This window comes from Sinohyriopsis cumingii, chromosome 2, assembly GCF_028554795.1.
Source record: "Sinohyriopsis cumingii isolate HCF-2022 chromosome 2, ASM2855479v2, whole genome shotgun sequence".
Lineage (NCBI taxonomy): Eukaryota > Metazoa > Mollusca > Bivalvia > Unionida > Unionidae > Sinohyriopsis > Sinohyriopsis cumingii.
Genome location: NC_142962.1, coordinates 40,528,114 through 40,551,830, shown reverse-complemented (window position 1 = coordinate 40,551,830; position 23,717 = coordinate 40,528,114). Strand labels below are relative to the sequence as shown.

The window sequence follows — 23,717 nt, the reverse complement described above, 5'->3', positions numbered from 1 at the left end:
CTGAGAATATCTCTCCAAAACAGAGGTTATATCATCTCTTAAAACATAAAAAGGGGTCATGTGATCATGTTCTGGAAGCTCCTAGAAATTAAGTACTTGTTAAAGATCATGTCCACCCAGTATGGCCCTGATGAAAACCAATCATTTTACTCTAAGAAATTGAAAAAAATTAAAAATTGTTTACATCTTAAACACGTAGTCTAATCATTACATCGACAACAACCAATCATTTTAAAATAAAAATAGAACTTATTTATGTGGTTGCTACTAATTTTTAATCAAGGCCAGGATCTAGATCAACACCTGGTGTTTATAAAATAAACCTCCAAGGTCAAACTATTTTCTGGAAAAAGTATCATCTCCAGTGAATAAATTTACATTACATTAGCATGTAATGACAAATAAACAAATTAAAACTGACAAACAATTAAATTTAAATAAATATATATTAAATCAGATATAATTAAATCAAATATACATAACACTTATAAAAGACAGAAAAGTACAACAGTTGAAGCCACAAATGTCAACTTAGCTAAGGTGGTAGAGCTTCAAGCCAGAGATGCAGTAATTCTAACTTTAAGTTCCCTGCTTTACGCTTGTATTACTCTCTGTGACATAAGGCTACACTTTTTACTTCTTCCAGCTTCTCAAGTTGACAGTTTTTGTAGTGTTCATTCACTGATCACCAAGTAGTTTTGTCTCTATGAAATAAATAGAACTCTAAAACTGCACTAAAGTCACAGAATCTACATTTTGTCTAACCCAAACCCAAGATTAGAAAACATTGTTTTTAGACTGCCTAACCCAAACCCAAGATTGGAAAACATTGTTTTTAGACTCAATCAGTTGACTGTCTGTCCATTGGAGCTGAATACCTTGAAATGTTTAGCACCATGGTATTTCTTGACTGTCTGTCCATAAATCACCAAGGATGGAAGAGATTGTTTTCGTATTGTCAAACTGTTATCTGTCTGTCCATATATCACCAAGGGTGGAAGTCATTGTTTTTTTAATGTCCTACTATTGAGTGTTCATATATCACCAAGTGTGGAAGACATTGTTTCTGTGCTGTCCAGCTGTTGACTGTCCATATATCACCAAGGGTGGAAGACATTGTTTCTGTGCTGTCCAGCTGTTGACTGTCCATATATCACCAAGGGTGGAAGACAGTACACACTCATTATAATGATGTACATGGGAGTCATGGATTACACTTTCTTATATTAAGGCTGCCTTATAATGAAGGTTGGTTATTTTAATGGGTAGGTATAAAGTGCCTTGCCCTGTCAAAGAGATCTTTTGGTTAGCTGTGACTTTTGCATCAACTAATTTGAGGTATTGTATCATTATTAATCATTAACTTTCTATGGTGTCTAGTTCTTTCTTCTGTTATTCATGTTTACGTGTTAGTATATGCATTTTACCAGTTAATCCAAGATTTTTGAATATTGTCATTGCATCAGTCAGGTTTGACACTGCACGTTACAGTTAATCCAAGATTTGTGAACATTGACATTAAATCACTGTAGCTTTAACACTGCATGTTACAGTTAAGTCAAGATTTGTCAGCATTGTCATTGCATCAGTCAGGTTTAACACTGCATGTCACAATTAATTAAAGATTTGTGAACACTGTCATTGCATCAGTCAGGTTTAACACTGCATTTCACAATTAATTAAAGATTTGTCAACACTGTCATTGCATCAGTCAGGTTTAACACTGCATTTCACAATTAATTAAAGATTTGTCAACACTGTCATTGCATCAGTCAGGCTTAACACTGCATGTCATTATTAATTAGAGATCTGTCAACATTGTCATTGCATCATTCAGGTTTAACATTGCATGTCACAGTTAATTAAAGATTTGTCAACACTGTCATTGCATCAGTCAGGTTTAACACTGCATGTCACAATTAATTAAAGATTTGTCAACACTGTCATTGCATCAGTCAGGCTTAACACTGAATGTCACAATTAATTAAAGATCTGTCAACATTGTCATTGCATCATTCAGGTTTAACATTGCATGTCACAATTAATTAAAGATTTGTCAACACTGTCATTGCATCAGTCAGGTTTAACACTGCATGTCACAATTAATTAAAGATTTGTCAACACTGTCATTGCATCAGTCAGGCTTAACACTGCATGTCACAATTAATTAAAGATCTGTCAACATTGTCATTGCATCAGTCAGGTTTAATATTGCATGTCACAATTAATTAAAGATCTGTCAACATTGTCATTACATCATTCAGGTTTAACATTGCATATAACTGTCTTGAGTAGATGGTAATTATGAGTAACAATCATACTTTATTGGCTGTAATTTTCTCTTCATCATCATGTCAGCATTAAATAGGCATTTGCATACAGTAAGTAATGAGAAATTTTCAATTTCATGTGATTCTGATATATTTGGTAGATTGTGATGTATATTTTCGAGTATTTCTTGTATATACACAGTGTACATGTATGATATACTAGTCCAATTTATGCATGCATGCAATTAAACTGAATAAACGACTACATGATCGAGTCCACTTAGCTGATGAAATGAAGAGATGTCCAAGTGATTGGTTGCTTAGATGATCAACTTCTGAGCTGTATGACCATGACTGACTTGTCTGGTTGTATGGCCATGACTGACTTGACTGGTTGTATGGCCATGACTGACTTGACTGGTTGTATGGCCATGACTGACTCGACTGGTTGTATGGCCATGACTGACTTGACTGTTTGTATGGTCATGACTGACTTGACTGGTTGTATAGCCATGACTCACTTGACTGGTTGCTAAGGGTTGAGTAGTGTTACTCATGGCCATGACTGACTTGGCTGGTTGTTAAGGGTTGAGTAGTGTAACTCAAGGTTTTCTCATGTGAGGCCCAACCGATGGCTTTCATATCCTAGTATTTGGTACTGTGTTGGGGCTCATTGTGTTTTACCAATATGGGGAAACAGAATGATTTGTGACCACATTGGGAATGATTTTGTATTGAAATTAAAATGGATATGGTTAAGCTATATGCACATTTCTACTGAAGTTGTTAGTTTGGGTGTATCGCCATTTCTTAGCCCAAGATAGGCTATATATGGCAGCCAGTAAAACTGGTGGAAGAAGGACCCAGGAAAACCCCTATAAGAACCCACTGACCCACATGAAGCTTTTCTCAGCTTTTTCACATTGGCCAAGCCCGAGACTTGAACCAACATGGTCAGAGGGAAGATGGCCTTGTTCCCTTTGAGTAATTGTTGAAAAAAATCATCTGGATAGGAAATGTGTACATTACTATTTGTGTTACATTTATTATACTGTTCAGATATTTCATGTTTCTGTGCCATGTCACCTGAATTTGAATCATGTCAGACATTCAGTTATAAGATAGACAGTTTGAATAATAAATTTGAGTCTATTCATTCCAAACAGTACAATTTATTAGAATGGCATCAGAGTACAGTATTCATATTTTTAACTTACCAACTCAATTTTCCTTGCTTTCTTTATGGAATGATATTAACCCAAATACTCTTTTTTGAAGATGTGCTAGCTTTGCTATGTTTTTATCATGTGAATTACCCCATACTGTATTATAGTAGTTTAAATAGGGTTGTATATAACAGTTTATAAGATAGTTTTATGTGCCTTTTGGGGAGAAAGTGTCTTATCCTACTGAGAAGCCAGAAACTTGAATTAACTCTTTTACTGATATGTTTGATATCATCAAGCCATAATAAGGTATCATGACAGACCATTTTCAAATTTTTATCCTTCCATGTCAGACAGTTCATCGCTGTCAAGATTTGTTCTTTTTTTTGCCATATTGAGATAAGTAATATTTAAGTTTTACCAGTGTTTTCCACCATGTGATCACATGTGCACCAGTTGTCCAGTTTGTTTAGGGTATCCTGTAAATAAATTTTCAGTTCATGCTTTGTGTTTCGGATGCCTGACAATTTTGTGTCATCTGCATAGAGATCTGTAGATGAAATTGAGTCCCCTAGTAAAAGTGGTAGGTCATTAATAAACAGTATAGTAATGGACCTAGAAATGAGCCTTGTGGTACTCCATAGCTAATTGTTCTAGCATCAGACAGAACATTATTTATATAAACATTTTGTGTTATCTCACTTAAGTATGAAGTAAACCATCTAATTGTTCTTTCATTACAATGGTACATTTTCAGTTTCTTCAAAAGGATTTCCTGATCCACCATGTCAAAAGCTTTCCTGAAATCTACAAATACAGATCCTATTATTCTACCTTGGTCAAGTGCCTGAAGCCATTTATCAGTTAGGGAGATCAAGGCAGTCTCACATGAATGTTTCTGTCTAAAGTCTGATTGATTGGGGTGTAACAGCAAGTGTTTGGTTAAATGTGACATAAATGAGTCATAGACATGTTTTTCAATTAATTTTGACAAGTTTGGTAGTATTGAGATTGGCCTGTAGTTATCAGCATCATCCTTAGAACCAGATTTGTGAATAGGAGTTACTTTTGCAATACTTAAATTGATTATGAATGTTATACTGTCTGAAATAGCTGAAGCAGAAGATTTAATGAGTCATGGACCAATCTGATCAAGTCCTGTAGATCTCTTGTTATCAAGTTTAATGAGACTTTTTTTAAAAAAAGTTTTTTGGGTGGGATAGAGAAACATACCTCATTAGGGATTTGTGAGGTTGTTAAATCATAACCTCGTCAAATCTGCATGTAACGTACGTCTGTGGAGATTTTAATCAGCCTGTATTCTTCAGGCACACCAAACGAGTACAGAACTTCGATTGTGCTCACATTCTTGTATCTATTGCATTTTATGAAATTTAGTTCATCTTCTATCATTCAAGCAATTCTTTCAAACAATAAAGAAAAAACAGTATAACTGATTGCAGACATGATTTATTTTAAGAATGAAACAAATGTTAAAATATAAATCAGGCTGATTAGTAAACAAGTACAAAAGTAAATATTTTTTAAAACTGCAACATTATATAAAACACAGTATTTAGGGTAAGAAAGGTGAAACATTTTTAAGCTGAAATAATTAATAAAATTTTAATAATGCTAATAGACTTTTACATAGATTTCTACATTTTGATAAATCCAGCATCAATCATTTTTAAGATGGCATTTATACTCTCATTCAGGTTGAGTCAAACTGCACCCTGACCTGCCATCACATAATGAGTCAGTAGATCCAGGTCTATACAGTATATTAGGAGTAAACAGTATAACAAACAACACAGACCCTGATCAGCCAGCACTTTATGTTAAGTAATCAATTACATAGTAAATTAATGAGAAATATATGAAGATGTGTATTAAATGAAAAACATGAAAGACTGGTAATAAATTACATTACAAAAATGCAATTTAGACCTATAACAGTTTAGCAATTTACTGTTTCAAGGTTGCCATTTCCACAACTTCTTCAACAATCTTACTTATAGAAAACAAATATGCATTTTTCTAAATTAGTTTCAAGTCTAGATGAAAAAACTGACATTTATCACCTTAATACCTCAAAGTATAAAATAATTAAAAAAGTATGTAGGACTATAAATAGCCATGGGTTTCTACAAGTAAGTCATGCAAGTGTTATGACAAAACAAACCCATATGCACTTAGAATAATTCTAAATAATGTTAATGTCCCAGTTTATATGTACTGCTGTAAATCTACCTTTATTAACACCAAAGCCTGTCTTGTAAGACCTGCATAGAAAGACCATATTCTTGTAAGACCACTGCAAAGAAAGACCATATGTCTGGTGAGACCACATTTTGAATGTGCTGATTATTTAGTTAGGTAGTGTTTGGATCTGTAATGAGACCACCTGCATTGAGGCACAAGGTGTGTTCTCTCAAGACAGGTTCTATTGTACTTAATTTCCAGGCGTCCATCTATTTTACAGGTATTAAAGTTAGTGAATCTGCTAATATTTGTATTTTCAGTTTTCTTATAATGGAAGAATTTTCAGCCATTTAATCTCATGGGTAGATTACCCTCACAAATTCAGTGGAAATAAATTGTACCTGAGTAAAAATAAGTATACAGTACTTTCCTATTGAAAACACCACTTTATTTCAATCAAAAATTTTACTTTGTAATTTTGCCATGAAAGCTCTGCTTGCAACTAAACTTTTAGGCAAGGAACCATAAATATGGTCAACATGAAATGATTATGACAAATATTAAACAAATGTGTGGCCTGGCTAAGTGTATACGTTTCACAGAAGCAAAATAGTTATTACCTCATGAAGCTGACAGTAATCTCTGACAAATTGCACATTAATATAATGCAATTATATATATATACTGACACTGAAGACTTGGCTTTAGGAAAGGTAGAAAATATATCATTAGGGCTTACATGCAATAGAAAAACATTTCACCTATAAATTTTATAGGTAGTGGTAAAACTTAACGTCCCTTTATGTTAGAGAGTATTTGGATATATTACAGTTGTTAGACTTTTTATTGAAGTTTGTCAGTAACATTATATATGCAGGAAATAGGTATGAGTTAGTTTCAATATATATTTAAAATATAGACTTGTACATGCAACAGACAAGATTCTGTAGTTCTATTTTAGAAGGCACTTGTCAAAGTCTCTCTAAATCACTGAAGACTTTTACCTCAAATTACCTCTGACCTTTAAAGTTCTTAGGTCCTGAAATAATAAGAGTTGCAATGGGTGTAAAAGGTATTGGATAAAAACTTTGGACTTAAAGTAAAGTTTCATGAAAAGAAGGAATATAACTACAAACAACAAAATATTTTCATGAACATCTCAAAACTGGACCTAATTGTTTATCACAGATTGCTGATAGTCACAGCCAGTGAGCTAGAAATGCTATGGGATGGGCTTGTCTCCTTCACAAAGTGCAAACATTAAATGTCACTTTCCCATCAAAGTTTAATTCAGTAAATGTAAATATAAAGTCAAAATGCTTACATAAATTTAATGCTATGTTAACACATTTGTAAATATTCGTATAATGACTTATATAATAATGTAACAGTAAACTGTATGTACAGAATCTTGTGAAAAATTCAGATAAACACAAATCATAGATACATCATAATATTTTTTTAAAATTCAAATGTATCAATCCACACATTTACTTTCAAAAGAATGTATATTTTCATTCTGTATACTCTGCTGGTAAGTTTATTTCTGTCAACTGTTATGCATAAACCAAAATTAGAAGTTATCCAATAATTACTGTTATGCATAAACCAAAATTAGAAGTTATCAATAATTACTTTATGCATTATGCATAAATCAAAATTAGAAGTTATCCAATAATTTCTGTTATGCATAAACCAAAATTAGAAGTTATCAGTAATTACTTTATGCATTTTATGCATAAATCAAAATTAGAAGTTATCCAATAATTTCTGTTATGCATAAACCAAAATAAGAAGTTATCTAATAATTACTGTTATGCATAAACCAAAATAAGAAGATATCCAGTAATTACTTTCAGTACTTACATAAGGACAGCAAAATAATTCGTATTGAAAATGCAAGTCATAGGCACAATAATTTTGTCTGCATACAACTCCATATATTCATATGACACAGATACCCCACCAAAACTATGATGTAATTAAGGACAATGTTCTAGTTGCTATCACCATTTAATTATTTTTTTAAAAATTGTGAAAACTGAACTTAACTGAGGTCTTCTTAATGTAAAGTGTCAAATTGGTTTCAGAAATGAAATTCACATAGATGTGATGTGCTGGGATGGTCTGACATGGATAATACTATTGGTTCCCTCTAAAGAAATAAATAATAATGTTGTAATACTATGTTCATAGATTTATTTGGCAAGATTTTGATTGCTAGACATTGATACATTCAGATTCACAAATAATTTAAATGTACTAGTTTTACAACATCCAATGTCAAAAGTTGAACAAAAGTAACAGAATTTAATTAAAGTGTATTTTTTTTAATACTTGTTTCACACATGGGTTCATATAACATATATACTCACTTAAAAGTATATACCTACTGCAGATTGCACAGACCTGGATCAGCAGTCACATAATGGATCAGCAGATCTGGGTCTCAGCAGCAGGGTAGGAGTAGTCAGTAGAACAATTAATATAGAGTCTGAGTCACTGGCACAACAGGTGTGCTATATATATATATATATATATATATATATATATATATATATATATATATATATATATATATATATATATATATATACATTAAATAGTTTTGGCAGTAAATCAGTCCTATTCATACAGGAATTGTTAATTTTATTTCTAAATACTTTAATTTCCATCTTAAATAGGTCACATGAAGTATATTAATTAACATAATTATAAATATTTACAACTTTCACCATCTGCTTTATATTAGTTTTAAAATCTATGAGTGATAACCCTGAAATTGAAATGGTTTTTAAGTGCTTTTATGTTTCTACATCCACAGCTCTGTCTACATTGCTTTTTGGTTTTCAAAATAAAGAAGTATTATTCTGAGTAAATTTCTACATTTAAATGCTGTCATGTTGGTTTAACTGCAATGGATTCACGTCGGCCCATTTGTGAAACAGCTCCTCGATCTCCAACAGAACCTCCTTGTAAAGATCCTACAATGCTGGGTCGACGCTTTCTCAAATCCATACGACTGCTACGTGTGCCAGATTCCTTGTCAGTGGGTGTCTCAACCATATTTTCTTCTGAAGACAAATGATCCTACAAAAAGTTGAAAATGAACAGCACAGAGTAATATTACATTGAAAATAAAGAGGATTTTATTTAATTTCCAAACATATTGCTTTTGGTTAAGTATGTATATTAATTTCCAGTAAATTGATTACATACCTATGTATGTTACTTATGTATGTTACTTGTTTTTGTATTGTCTCCAATTTGTATACAGAATAAGTTCTATTTGTCTGTGTGCAAGTTGAGCACAAGTTATGAATTATTTTCATTTTGTCAGAAACCTGTCCAAATTAAGCCCTCACAAATATTTAACAAACTGGAAAAGCTTATGTTTTGGGCATGCAGTTTGTAAAATCAGAGATAACTCAAACATACACAAGATGGTCAAACATACATATATGAACATACACAAGATTGTCAGACATACAGATATGAACATACACAAGATGGTCAGACATACAGATATGAACATACACAAGATGGTCAGACATACAGATATGAACATACACAAGATGGTCAGACATACAGTTATGAACATACACAAGATGGTCAGACATACATAAATAAACATACACAGGATGGTCAGACATACAGACATGAACATACACAAGACGGTCAGACATACAGATATGAACATACACAAGATGGTCAGACATACAGATACAAATAAACATAAGATGGGTCAGACATAGATATGAACATACACAAGATGGTCAGACATACAGATATGAATACACAAGATGGTCAGACATTCAGATATGAACATACACAAGATAGGTCAGGCATACAGATATTAACATACACTAGATCATCAGACATTCAGATATGAACATTAACAAGATGGTCAGACATACAGATATGAACATACACAAGATGGTCAGACATACAGATATAAATAAACACAAGATGGGTCAGACATAGATATGAACATACACAAGATGGGTCAGACATACAGATATAAATAAACACAAGATGGTCAGACATACATATATAAATAAACACAAGATGGTCAGACATACAGATATAAACACAAGATGGGTCGGACATACAGATATAAATGAACACAAGATGGTCAGACATACAGATATGAACATACACAAGATGGTCAGACATACAGTTATGAACATACACAAGATGGTCAGACATATAGATATGAACATACACAAGATGGTCAGACATATAGATATGAACATACACAAGATAGGTCAGACACACATATGAACGTACACAAGATGGTCAGACATACAGATATGAACATACACAGGATGGTCAGACATTCAGATATGAACATACACAAGATGGTCAGACATACAGATATGAACATACACAAGATGGTCAGATATACAGATATAAATAAACACAAGATGGGTCAGATATAGATATGAACATACACAAGATGGGTCAGACATACATATATAAATAAACACAAGATGGTCAGACATACATATATAAATAAACACAAGATGGTCAGACATACAGATATAAAAAACACAAGATGGGTCAGACATAGAGATATAAATGAACACAAGATGGTCAGACATACATATATGAACATACACAAGATGGTCAGACATTCAGATATGAACATACACAAGATAGGTCAGATATACAGATATGAACATACACTAGATGATCAGACATTCAGATATGAACATACACAAGATGGTCAGACATACAGATATGAACATACACAAGATGGTCAGATATACAGATATAAATAAACACAAGATGGGTCAGACATAGATATGAACATACACAAGATGGGTCAGACATACATATATAAATAAACACAAGATGGTCAAACATACATATATAAATAAACACAAGATGGTCAGACATACAGATATAAATAAACACAAGATGGGTCAGACATACAGATATAAATGAACACAAGATGGTCCGACATACATATATGAACATACACAAGATGGTCAGACATACAGATATGAACATACACAAGATGGTCAGACATACAGATATGAACATACACAAGATGGTCAGACATACAGATATAAACACAAGATAGGTCAAACATACAGATATGAACATACACAAAATGGTTAGACATACAGTTATGAACATACACAAGATGGTCAGACATACCTATATGAACATACACAGGATGATCAGACATACAGATATAAACATACACAAGATGGTCAGACATACAGATATGAACATACACAAGATGGTCAGACATACATATATGAACATACACAAGATGGTCAGACATTCAGATATGAACATACACAAGATGGTCAGACATTCAGATATGAACATACACAAGATGGTCAGACATATAGATATGAACATACACAAGATGGTCAGACATACAGATATGAAAATACACAAGATGTTCAGACATACAGATATGAACAAACACAAAATAGTTAGACATACAGATATGAACATACACAAGATGGTCAGACATACATATATGAACATATGCAAGATGGTCAGACACACATATATGAACATACACAAGATGGTCAGACACACAGACATGAACATACACAAGATGGTTAGACATACATATATGAATAAACACAAGATGGTCAAAGATACAGATATGAACATACACAAGATGGTCAGACATACAGATATGAACATGCACAAGATGATCAGACATACAGATATGAACATACACAAGATGGTCATATACAGATATGAACATACACAAGATGGTCAGACATCCAGATATGAACATACACAAGATTTTAGACATACAGATATGAATAAACACAAGATAGGTCAGACATACAGAGATGAACATACAGAAGATGGTCAGACATAGAGATGAACATACAGTATGGTCAGACATACAGATATGAATATACACAAGATAGATATACAGATATGAATAAACACAAGATGGTCAGAGATACAGATATGAACATACACAAGATGGTCAGACATACAGATATGAATATACACAAGATGGTCAGACATACAGATATGAACATACACAAGATGGTCAGACATACAGATATGAATATACACAAGATAGATATACAGATATGAATAAACACAAGATAGATATACAGATATGAATAAACACAAGATGGTCAGAGATACAGATATGAACATACACAAGATGGTCAGAGATACAGATATGAACTTACACAAGATAGGTCAGACACACGTATATGAACATACAAAAGATCGTCAGACATACAGATATGAATAAACACAAATTTCATTACAATCCTCTGCAAAACTAAGGGAGTAGTAGACCAAAACAAGTACAAAGCTTCACAGCAATTCATTTAAAACAGTCTAGCTGTGTTCACAAGATGTGATCATACAGTACACAATTTCAGACTTTAGGTCATAAAAGGCAAACAGAAAAATTGCGGGACAATGATGATTTGTTGATATGCACAACTTCAGATGATTAACATAATGAATCCATGGCAAGCTATTAAAATCTGTGAGTCAAGTTGTGTTCACAAGTTTCTGTCATTCACTACATCTTTTCATACAAAGCAAAAAGGGCATTAACTGTGGAAAAAGTCACAAGGGCAAAATAAATTGGCAATATGGACATCTTCATATGATGATATACCTGAGTTTAACCCATCCAGTGCCTCAAGGCACATTTAAAAAAAACAGCTGCCTAATTCATTCACCCACTTAGGTGTAATGAATATTGGATTTTTAAAGGTATAGGCTTTGACAAGAGACTGACAAACTGAGTAGTTCACCCAGGCAGGTAAACAGGTAATTGCATAATTTACAGGTATTCACTGGTGGTTGGAGAAGAGTATGGCCAGATGACAGGGTCATCCAGGCATGTGCATTGGTAATTCCATTTTTACAGGTACAGAATGGTGGCTGGACAAGAGTATGATGACTTGAGTGTGTTGCCCAGGTAGGTGTCTTGGTAATTGCATTTTAACAGGTACAGATTGGTAGCTGGACAAGAGTTTGACCAACTCAGTGCATCATCCTGGCCGGTGTATCAGTAATTGCATTTTTACAGGTACAGACTGGTGGTTGGATAAGAGTTTGATCAACTCAGTTGGTCACCCAGGCAGGTGCATCAGTAATTGCATTTTACAGGTACCGACTGGTGGTTGGATAAGAGTATGACCAACTCAGTGTGTCACCCAGGCTGGCGTATCAGTAATTGCATTTTTACAGGTACAGACTAGTGGTTGGATAAGAGTTTGACCAGCTCAGTGGTCACCCAGGCTGGCGTATCAGTAATTGCATTTTTACAGGTACAGACTAGTGGTTGGATAAGAGTTTGACCAGCTCAGTGGGTCACCCAGGCTGGCGTATCAGTAATTGCATTTTTACAGGTACAGACTAGTGGTTGGATAAGAGTTTGACCAGCTCAGTGGGTCACCCAGGCTGGCGTATCAGTAATTGCATTTTTACAGGTACAGACTAGTGGTTGGATAAGAGTTTGACCAGCTCAGTGGGTCACCCAGGCTGGCGTATCAGTAATTGCATTTTTACAGGTACAGACTAGTGGTTGGATAAGAGTTTGACCAGCTCAGTGGGTCACCCAGGCTGGCGTATCAGTAATTGCATTTTTACAGGTACAGACTAGTGGTTGGATAAGAGTTTGACCAGCTCAGTGGGTCACCCAGGCTGGCGTATCAGTAATTGCATTTTTACAGGTACAGACTAGTGGTTGGATAAGAGTTTGACCAGCTCAGTGGGTCACCCAGGCTGGCGTATCAGTAATTGCATTTTTACAGGTACAGACTAGTGGTTGGATAAGAGTTTGACCAGCTCAGTGGGTCACCCAGGCTGGCGTATCAGTAATTGCATTTTTACAGGTACAGACTAGTGGTTGGATAAGAGTTTGACCAGCTCAGTGGGTCACCCAGGCTGGCGTATCAGTAATTGCATTTTTACAGGTACAGACTAGTGGTTGGATAAGAGTTTGACCAGCTCAGTGGGTCACCCAGGCTGGCGTATCAGTAATTGCATTTTTACAGGTACAGACTAGTGGTTGGATAAGAGTTTGACCAGCTCAGTGGGTCACCCAGGCTGGCGTATCAGTAATTGCATTTTTACAGGTACAGACTAGTGGTTGGATAAGAGTTTGACCAGCTCAGTGGGTCACCCAGGCTGGCGTATCAGTAATTGCATTTTTACAGGTACAGACTAGTGGTTGGATAAGAGTTTGACCAGCTCAGTGGGTCACCCAGGCTGGCGTATCAGTAATTGCATTTTTACAGGTACAGACTAGTGGTTGGATAAGAGTTTGACCAGCTCAGTGGGTCACCCAGGCAAGTTTGGTTACATAACATACTCCATTTAAAACTTTTCAAAGTCCAAATGGTTTTGTCTAATTTTCATGAAAATTTCACAACTTAATCGAATTTTATCTGAAATCTTAATTTTTTCAGAAACCAAAAAAGACATGAAATTGTTAAAATATGCTAACTTGTGGTCTGAGCATTCTTGTCAGATCCAAGGGATCGATATTTTATGCTGAGCAATATTCATGACAACACAGGCATAAATTCATGGCAATTTTACTCCATGAGAAGTGAATATAATTATGGCAATCTTCAAATTTCTTCTAGTTCTAAATAAAAGAAATATAAATGTCCACAACACTAGATAAAAGACCAGGACTTCTAAACCAAATTATTGGAGTCAGATATAAACTACAACACTCCCTCACTAAAAGGCCCCTCATTTTAACAGTTCCTGTTCTAAAGCATGTATGGTCATAGATCCTATTTTATTAAATGCTTGTACATTTATATGCATCATAATAAGGTGGTCTCACTATAAGTGATATACTCTATGGCTTCCATGGATATTGGTATAATGAGGGAATACTGAATCATATGCTTCATTATATGGCAGTATAGTCTTTATCTCCCACTGACAACATTATAATGAGGGAATACTGAATCATATGCTTCATTATATGGCAGTATAGTCTTTATCTCCCACTGACAACATTATAATGAGGGAATACTGAATTTTGTGCTTCATAATAAGGAAGTATACACCTTGCCTTTCACTGAGAGCATTAGAATCCCTCATCTCTCAAAAGCATAGTTTATATAACTCAAATGGTTCACAATATAAGAAAGGACAGATTTTCACAAGGCAGTTCTTGTATAAAAATGTCTACATGGAACTACACCAGAGTATGTACAGGACTTATTCAGGCCATTTTCAACACAATACCAGTTGAGATCAATATCACATGGAAACCTTCTAGCACCAAAACCAAGAACAGAGCAATTTAAAAAGAGCTTCCAATACTTTTGTACAGTTCTATGGAAGAGGCTTCCACTACATGTAAACTCCACTGAAAATATTGCTGTAGTTAAGAAGAGATATAATGAACATGTATGTAATTCTAATAGATAACAGAATTTAGTATTTTAATACTAAACATGTTAAGATAAACAGTAATTATTGCTATCTTTCATATAATGCACATCGTTATACTCTCCTTAAGAGGGTCTCAAGGAAGAATAGTCTTTGACTAATATGAGTCACCCTCTAGAAATAAATTATTATTATTATTATTAGTAGTAGTAGTAGTAGTAGGAGCAGTATTAGTATTAGTATTATAATAAGGTAGTACTGTACAATGTACTTTATTATAAGACAGTCTCACTATAAAGCATTATACTATATGGCTCCCATGGACAGCATTATAATGAGGGAATACTGTACCATGTACTTTATTATAAGAGTCTCTCTATAATGCAGTATACTCTATGACTCTAATGGACAGCATTAAAATGAGAGAATACTGTATCATGTACTTAATCATAAGATATTCTCTTTATTATAAGGTGGTATATTCATGGGCAGCATTAAAAAGAGGGAATACTGTACTACTAAATACAAGATATCCTCAACCCTCAGAAAAGTGGATATTGTGGCTAAATACTCACCAAAGTGCAAGGGTCACAAGGAAGAAATCTGGGTTGGAAGGATAGCATGTGTTACAATAGCCATTAATATATGAGGGATGAATTATTACTTATCATCATGGCCTCACCACAGGACTGGGTTCAAAGGAACTTTCAGTGAAGGGTGTGAGTATGGGAGTACTTTATGTTCTCCACTTATCTCAACAAAATATTTTTACCAAAGGACCTAAAAACAAAGTCTCATTTTTATGCTTTTTTTTACCCATGTACCTTGTTTTAGATCCTGTACAAAGCCCAGTTAATTAGCTGTTTTATAATGTTTGCTATCATATTAATTAGTTGATTTATGTTTGTTATTATAATTTAAGGACAGTGAGATACATATATTTATAATTAGAATCAAATAAGAGTTTCCATTTATCCTAAAATTCTTAATGATACTGTTGACAATAGTGACAAACTACTTAATTTGCTGTTCATCTTCTGTGTTAGAATGTTCTGTACATTTAACCAAAATCTAAAAAATAGTGACAACATGCAGCATCTATTAATTTTTAAAAGGAAAATAGAAAATTGCATTAATACAACTTATGAAAATTATCATGCAATTGTTAAATGAGAAATTTCATCAATCACTCAACAGCACCTAAACTCAACCTTACCCCTGTTAATAACTGATGCCAAAAGTTATTGAACAATTATAAGAATTATGCAAATTCACAAAGCAAAATACAGATTTAATCAAATTTTGCATGCTTGATATCAAAACCACATTTTTAAAATTGAGTAAAGATTACATAAACCAGTCACACATTAGCTTCACTTACACCTTGACTACCCCTTCTACCAGATGGTGGCTACAAAGACAACATTGTGCATTTAGTTTTAATGTCTGGGTTTCTACACCTTAAAATCAAATTTTGTAAACCAAAAGAAAACTCTAAACAACTAATTTTACAGTAACCAGAAATAGTACAGTGATTGCAAACCATATAAAAACTCTAAGCAACTAATTTTATTATAACTAGAAATAGTTCCTGACTTCATAAAACATTAATGACATAAAAAAATCAAACATGGTGCCTATGAATCACATTATAATTTATTATTATGCCATGTGACAGAGAGATAACTGGCAGTTATAACAAGAGGCTTAAGTGGGCCTAAGATCAATCTCTTAGCTGACATATACCTATACATACTGGACAGCTGATCTTCATCATTAGAATATACTTATATGGCCTTGACACAGAGAAGCTCTCCATGAGATTAGTTGAATTCTGTTTAGCAGTGTTGGAGAAATCATATAAAGTTTTTCATTTCTCATAGTAACAATGACCATATCTGATGATGGATCAGCAACATTTGTATAAAACTGAAACCCCTTCATACAAGGGTGCTTGCTGAAAAATCTAAGATTTGTTTTTATAAGTTATAGTGGCCACTTTTGATGGCTAAATTGAATATTTTGTACAAAACTGAAACCCCTTCACACTAGGATGCTTTCTGAAAAATTTGGTCAAATTCTTTTCAGCAGTTTTTGAAAAGAAGTCATTTAAAACTTTGTTATTTTCAGTAACGGGAGCCATATTTGATCATGACTTGGCATCAATAGTACCCATTTTAAAAGCCTTTATCGAATAATGATTTTTGTCAAATATAATTAAATTTTGTTCATTTTTTTTTCTTAAGAATAAGCTGTTTTAAGATGTTTGAATTGTCAATACTGGCAGACACATAATGGAGGATCAACATCATTTTGACAAACATGAAAGCCCCTTGGATGCTTTCCATCAAATTTGGTTAAATTCTTTTGGGCAGTTTTTGAGAAGTCGTTTTGAGTTCTACTTTTAGTGGTGGTGGTGGTCATTTATGGTGGTGTATCAGCATAATTTGTTTATAAAGATGTAAGACCTTCATGTCATAAATCTCTGCCAAACTGGTTGAAAACGTTGCAGTGAATTTTTTTATAATGTGAAAATAGCCAAATTAAATGGATGCTTGTACATTGCATGATGCAAGGACATACCATATGCTACAATTGTTGCATGGTGCAAGTATCCAGATAGTGCTGCCTTAGTTTTACTTATAACTAAGGCAAATATTTCAACTGTGCAGTTCATGTGGAAAAGAGGAATGAAGCACCAGTCACTTAAAAAGCTCATGGTAAATATTTAAAAGAATCAAAATACAGCTGCGAATATCTAGCCAAATAATCAATATCTAGCAAAAAAAGTAAAATATATATTTACAAAGTTGCCATAAACTTAGACTTGTGCTACAAAAAAATGAGGTATGCTGGTTTTTATTCTGTAACATAACTTGATCAAAACAAGTTTTTTCTAATATTAAAATATTTAAATTTTTTCCATATTTTCATCTCAATGATACCGGTACATCTTATCCTTTTTTTCCCTGTTTTTTAAAAATGTTTTGGAATAAATCTAAAATGGAGGGGTATGTGTACTTCTCAAAGAGCAAGAGTTTAAGAAAAGTAAATAAATAAATAGAACTATAACAAAAACCTTTTTAACTCACAGAAGTACACAGTCTTTAAATATTTACCAGGAGTAACATAAGGTGCAGAAATGATACATGTGATGGGTAAAGAACTCCAATATCCAAGTCGACATTTACATTTCCACCACATGGAAACAAGACAAAAAACAACTTGTGCTTGTTATAACAACTTACTCCTCAAAATCAGTGTGTATCCTGAAATGTATATTAATGTAAGAGATACAAATGTAATACAAGTTACCATAGTTATAAGAGTGGTGTAACAGACAAGAACAGCAGTAATGCAGGTTTTCGTAGCAACAATAGTTGTGGAATGATAGGAAAGTTGTAATGAAGGTTACTATGGAAATAGTCATGTCAATGCAGTCAGAGATCTTTCATCACTTTTAATCGAGACTGTTACCACAGTTTAGTCATAGATGTCAGAAGAAGTATATTCAGGGTCCAGTCTACTTCTGTTACCAGTTAAGTCAGAGACATCAGAAGGAAGTATATTCAGGGTCCAGTCTACTTCTACATTTGGAACTACAACTATAATACTGGTACTTACCGAATGCTGACTCTGTTCATGCAGAAGTTAAAAATAAGAGAATTTTTATTTTGTGCAAAATTATGCCTACAAAATAAATTCCCCTTTCAGTATAAGTTAATGCTGTTCAAAGTTTTATGCTATCACTACTTTCTTTAAGTTCAATTACATACTTGTGATAATAATGAGATAAGATTTTAAAATTCCTTTATTTTTGCATTTTAAAGTATAACGTCAAATTAAGCATCCGCTTACCTTGACATAAGCAGGGGAATTAACATCAAGGTTATTTCAATATCAGGACAATAATATTAAAGAAACTGGTACTTGCAATTCATAACTGATCCTCTAGCTATTATATTAACCTATCATCACTTACAGAGTACTAAAATCATCTTGTTAAGATTGATTGAGGGAGCCACAAATATCAAGAACAAATGAATGCTATGAGATTTAGATATGATTTTATATTCAACATATGAGGCATGATTCTGCTGAGAATTTGACATATGAGGCATGATTCTGCTGAGAATTTGACATATGACACATGATTCTGCTGAGGATTCGACATATGACACATGATTCTGCTGAGAATTTGACATATGACACATGATTCTGCTGAGAATTTGACATATGAGGCATGATTCTGCTGTGAATTTGACATATGAGGCATGATTCTGCTGAGAGTTTGACATATCAGCCATGATACCTGTGAGAGTTTGACATATGAGGCATGATTCTGCTGTGAATTCCACATGAGGCATGATTCTGCTGAGAGTTTGACATGTGAGGTGTGATTCTGCTGAGAAATTGATATATGAGGCATGATTCTGCTGAGAATGTGACATATCAGGCATGATTCTGCTGAGAATTTGACATTTGAGGCATGATTCTGCTGTGAATTTGACATATGACACATTATACTGCTGAGAATTTGACTTTTGAGACATGATTATGCTTTGAATTTGACATATGAGGCATGATTCTGCTGAGAATTTGACATATGACACATGATTCTGCTGAGAATTTGACATATGAGCATGATTTTATATTTGACATATGAGATGAGGCATGATCCTGCTGAGAATTTGACATATGACACATGATTCTGCTGAGAATTTGACATATGAGACATGATTCTGCTGAGAACTTGACATATGAGGCATGATTCTGCTGAGAATTTGACATATGAGACATGATTCTGCTGAGAATTTGACATATGAGGCATGATTCTGATGAGAATTTGATGTATGAGGCATGATTTTATATTTGACATATGAGGCATGATTCTGCTGAGAAAATGTAGCTGTTTCCTTAGAGTACATCTCATGAATCAAAAACTCTCTCTTCTGTTGATTGCTTTCAGAAACATTAATAGTGACAGGCTCGCTACAGTTGGGTCCTGCCAAGATTGACTATGACTAACAAATATTGTGATGAACAGAACTCGGTGAGAAAGTCACATGACCATGTAGTTTGCTAATGGCTGTTGGTCTCACATTTATTTGGTTTTCTATGGACCACTTGTTGAATTACAGAAACATGATAATCCAGTCATTTCAGATATTTTGTCTATATCTACAAATTTTGTCTACTAACTGAATTCTATTGTCTGTTTCTAACTGTCAATGTCTTACTGTGAGATACAAAGATTTTCTGCATCATTAAGGATGTACAAAAACAGAATCTGCTACGAATGTACCATTTCAGACCACAGTCAATATACAAATGTACCATTTCAGACCACAGTCAATATACAAATGTACCATTTCAGACAATGGTCAATATACAAATGTACCATTTCAGACAACAGTCAATATACAAATGTACCATTTCAGACCATAGTCAGTATACAAATGTACCATTTCAGACAACAGTCACAGAGATTTGCTTACATCATTAAGGATGTATAAAAACAGAATTTGCTACAAATGTACCATTTCAGACAATAGTCACTATACAAATCTATTTCAGACAAAACTCAGGATGTTCATCATTGTAAACTGATAACTTCAAGCTTAGATAATAATTCTTATCGATACACTGACCATCTGAAATAATACTTCAATAAATGACTGACCGTTCTTAATCATGTCATTTACAGTTACTTCTCACCAGGTACTATGGATTATTAAACCTGAAAATATTTAGGGACTAAATTATGAACATTTCTTTGAAAGAAAATACCTGGCTAAATTGAACACTACCATGCATCTAACAGAGAATATGTTAACAATGCAAAGATTCTAGTCAATAACATGCAGACCAACACATTTCTTTTTAAAATTTATAAAAATAAATTAACATAATTTGCACCCCAAAAAATCATGCAAGCTCAACTGGCAGTCAAATAACTTGCCATACTTTCATGCACATAGAGAACACTTACAGAACACAAAGACTTAGTTGCCAAGACCGATTTTCATGAAGAATAAGCATGCCCAAATAACAAGACCGATTTTCATGAAGAATAAGCATGCCCAAATAACAAAAACTACCAATTACATTCAAAATAATTCATGCGTAAACAGTTGTATCTTTGTTATTCTAATATATGTTAAACATGGAGAAATTCATGCAAGGAACTCAAACAATAATCAAAGACATACTACAAAGGACAAGAAGATATCAGGTGTAAAAAGCTTAGGTCCAGATGTGCTTCACACATATACATGTACCATCTATACTCCCTTATAAGTTGGATTTAACTGTAAACTGCGTAGACCCAGACCTGCCATTGCATAATGTCCTGGCATATCTGGGTATATATAATTTGCTTGAACTAATAAGTAGAACAAACAACCAAGACCTTGATCTGCCGGTGCATCATGTGATGGCAGATTAGGGTCTATGCTGTTTGAAGTCAGAGTCAACTTATAAGCAAATATATGGTATACTAATGAAGTAAAATTGGTATTTCCTAAAATAAATGGCAAGGTCAAAGGTTAAGTAGGATTCAGGTCAGCACAGAGATCATCCATCCTTGACTTCAAGTAAATATTATTCATTTTTAAACTACAAATGTGTTTATGGAACACGGATGCCCTCCACAGTGACTGTGCCTGAAAGCTGAACTAAATACAAATTGCAAAAAGTATGATGGATTGACAGATGGATGGATGGACAAAGATAAAACTCTATGCCCTATCACTGTTGTGCTGTAGGGTGGTGTGGAAAAATAAATTATTTTTTGACATAGTAATTTAAATCAAAAATATGTGAATAAATAAATAAAATATGTAAACCTTGTAAAATCAATTCTCTCCCCACCTATATTATGTCTCCTATTTTGCAACCTATGACCTTGCCAGTATTTTGTAGAAAATTAATTTAAGTACATGTATATGCATAAACACTTTTATTTTTTTAAATTGTTTTAGATATACACAATAAAATCATGCATAGTAATTTCAAACATGAAAGAGAAAGAAAAAATAAGGAAAGAAATTCCCTCAAGGAACTTTGCCAATTAATTGTGCATACTACAGCTTAAAAAAGAGACTCAGATGTGATTTAACAGCACAGACCCAAAACTGGTATACATAATATTTGTATCTATCCATGCAGAATTTTTGGGGTGTAAACAGTGTAAATCCACATTGGCAATTGCATCATGAGTTTTTAGGTCAGATTTTCCACTATTTGGCTGAAATGATTAGTAGAAAAAAGTTTAGACATGATCTTGGTTTGGTATATAAGAGTCCTCACTATTTGCCAAAAACTACACACATCTGCAATTACATAGTGAGTCAGGTGCATTATTGTTTCCACTATTTGTCTAAAATCACAAATATCGGCTGTTGTATAATGCATTGGTAGATCAGAATCCCAATACGTGACTAAAATCACACAAATCTTCTTTTGCATAATGAGTCAGTATATTGCAGTCCCCACTAAAATCAAACAGATCTACATGTGCATAACGAGTTATTATAGTGTCATCAAGTCCCCACTAAAATCAAACAGATCTACATGTGCATAACGAGTTATTATAGTGTCATCAAGTCCCCACTAAAATCAAACAGATCTACATGTGCATAACGAGTTATTATAGTGTCATCAAGTCCCCACTAAAATCAAACAGATCTACATGTGCATAACGAGTTATTATAGTGACATCAAGTCCCCACTAAAATCAAACAGATCTACATGTGTATAATGAGTTATTATAGCATCATCAAGTCCCTGCTAAAATCACACAGATCTACTTGTGCATAATGAGTTATTATAGTGTCATCAAGTCCCCAATAAAATCAAACAGATCTACATGTGTATAATGAGTTATTATAGCATCATCAAGTCCCTGCTAAAATCACACAGTTCTACTTGTGCATAATGAGTCAGTATATCAGAGTACCCACTAAAATCAACAAGATTGACTTTTGCACGATGAGTTATTAATGTGGAATACCCAATAAAATCACAGATCTACTTGTGCATAATGAGTTATTATGGCATCATCAAGTCCCTGCTAAAATCAAACAGATCTACATGTGCATAATGAGTTATTATAGTGTCATCACGTCCCTGCTAAAATCACGCAGATCTACTTGTGCATAATGAGTCAATAGATCCGAGTCCCCACTATGTGCATGAAATCATTAGTAGAACAAACAATGCAGACACTGATCTGCAAATATATACAATGTTCACAATTGGATGTACATTATAAAAATGGAAATAATAAGATAACAATATTATATTTAATTCTCCTATGGTTTGATCTGATCATCTGTGGTCTGATGGTTGTAAACTTGTATTTATCCTGAGCTTTTGAAACAAGATATCACATGGTCTGAAGACTTCTCTAGTTATTATGAGCATTTATTATAGAAATATAGTATTTATATGAGTAAATATATGGACTTCTCTGGGTATCACAAGTATGCCTTTCAGAACCACAGTATTTGTACAAGTAAATATATGGACTTCTCTGGTTATCACAAGTATGTCTTACAGAACCACAGTACATTGTATTCGTACAAGTAAATATATGGACTTCTCTGGTTATCACAAGTATGTCTTACAGAACCACAGTACATTGTATTTGTACAAGTAAATATATGGACTTCTCTGGTTATCACAAGTATATATGGAC

General features: G+C 33.6%; 1 protein-coding gene across 1 annotated transcript in view; it reads right to left on the bottom strand.

The window, feature by feature from the left end:
* Positions 1-4,890: 4,890 nt before the first annotated feature.
* Positions 4,891-23,717, bottom strand: part of LOC149804700 (uncharacterized) — a 190,878-nt gene continuing 172,051 nt past the window's right edge. The window contains exons 28-29 of the mRNA XM_089943218.1: positions 16,398-16,427; positions 4,891-8,731 (exon numbers count right to left, since the gene is read on the bottom strand). Coding sequence (XP_089799344.1) covers positions 8,540-8,731; positions 16,398-16,427 — 222 coding nt within the window. The 3' untranslated portion in view covers positions 4,891-8,539. The remainder of the gene's footprint in view (positions 8,732-16,397; positions 16,428-23,717) is intronic.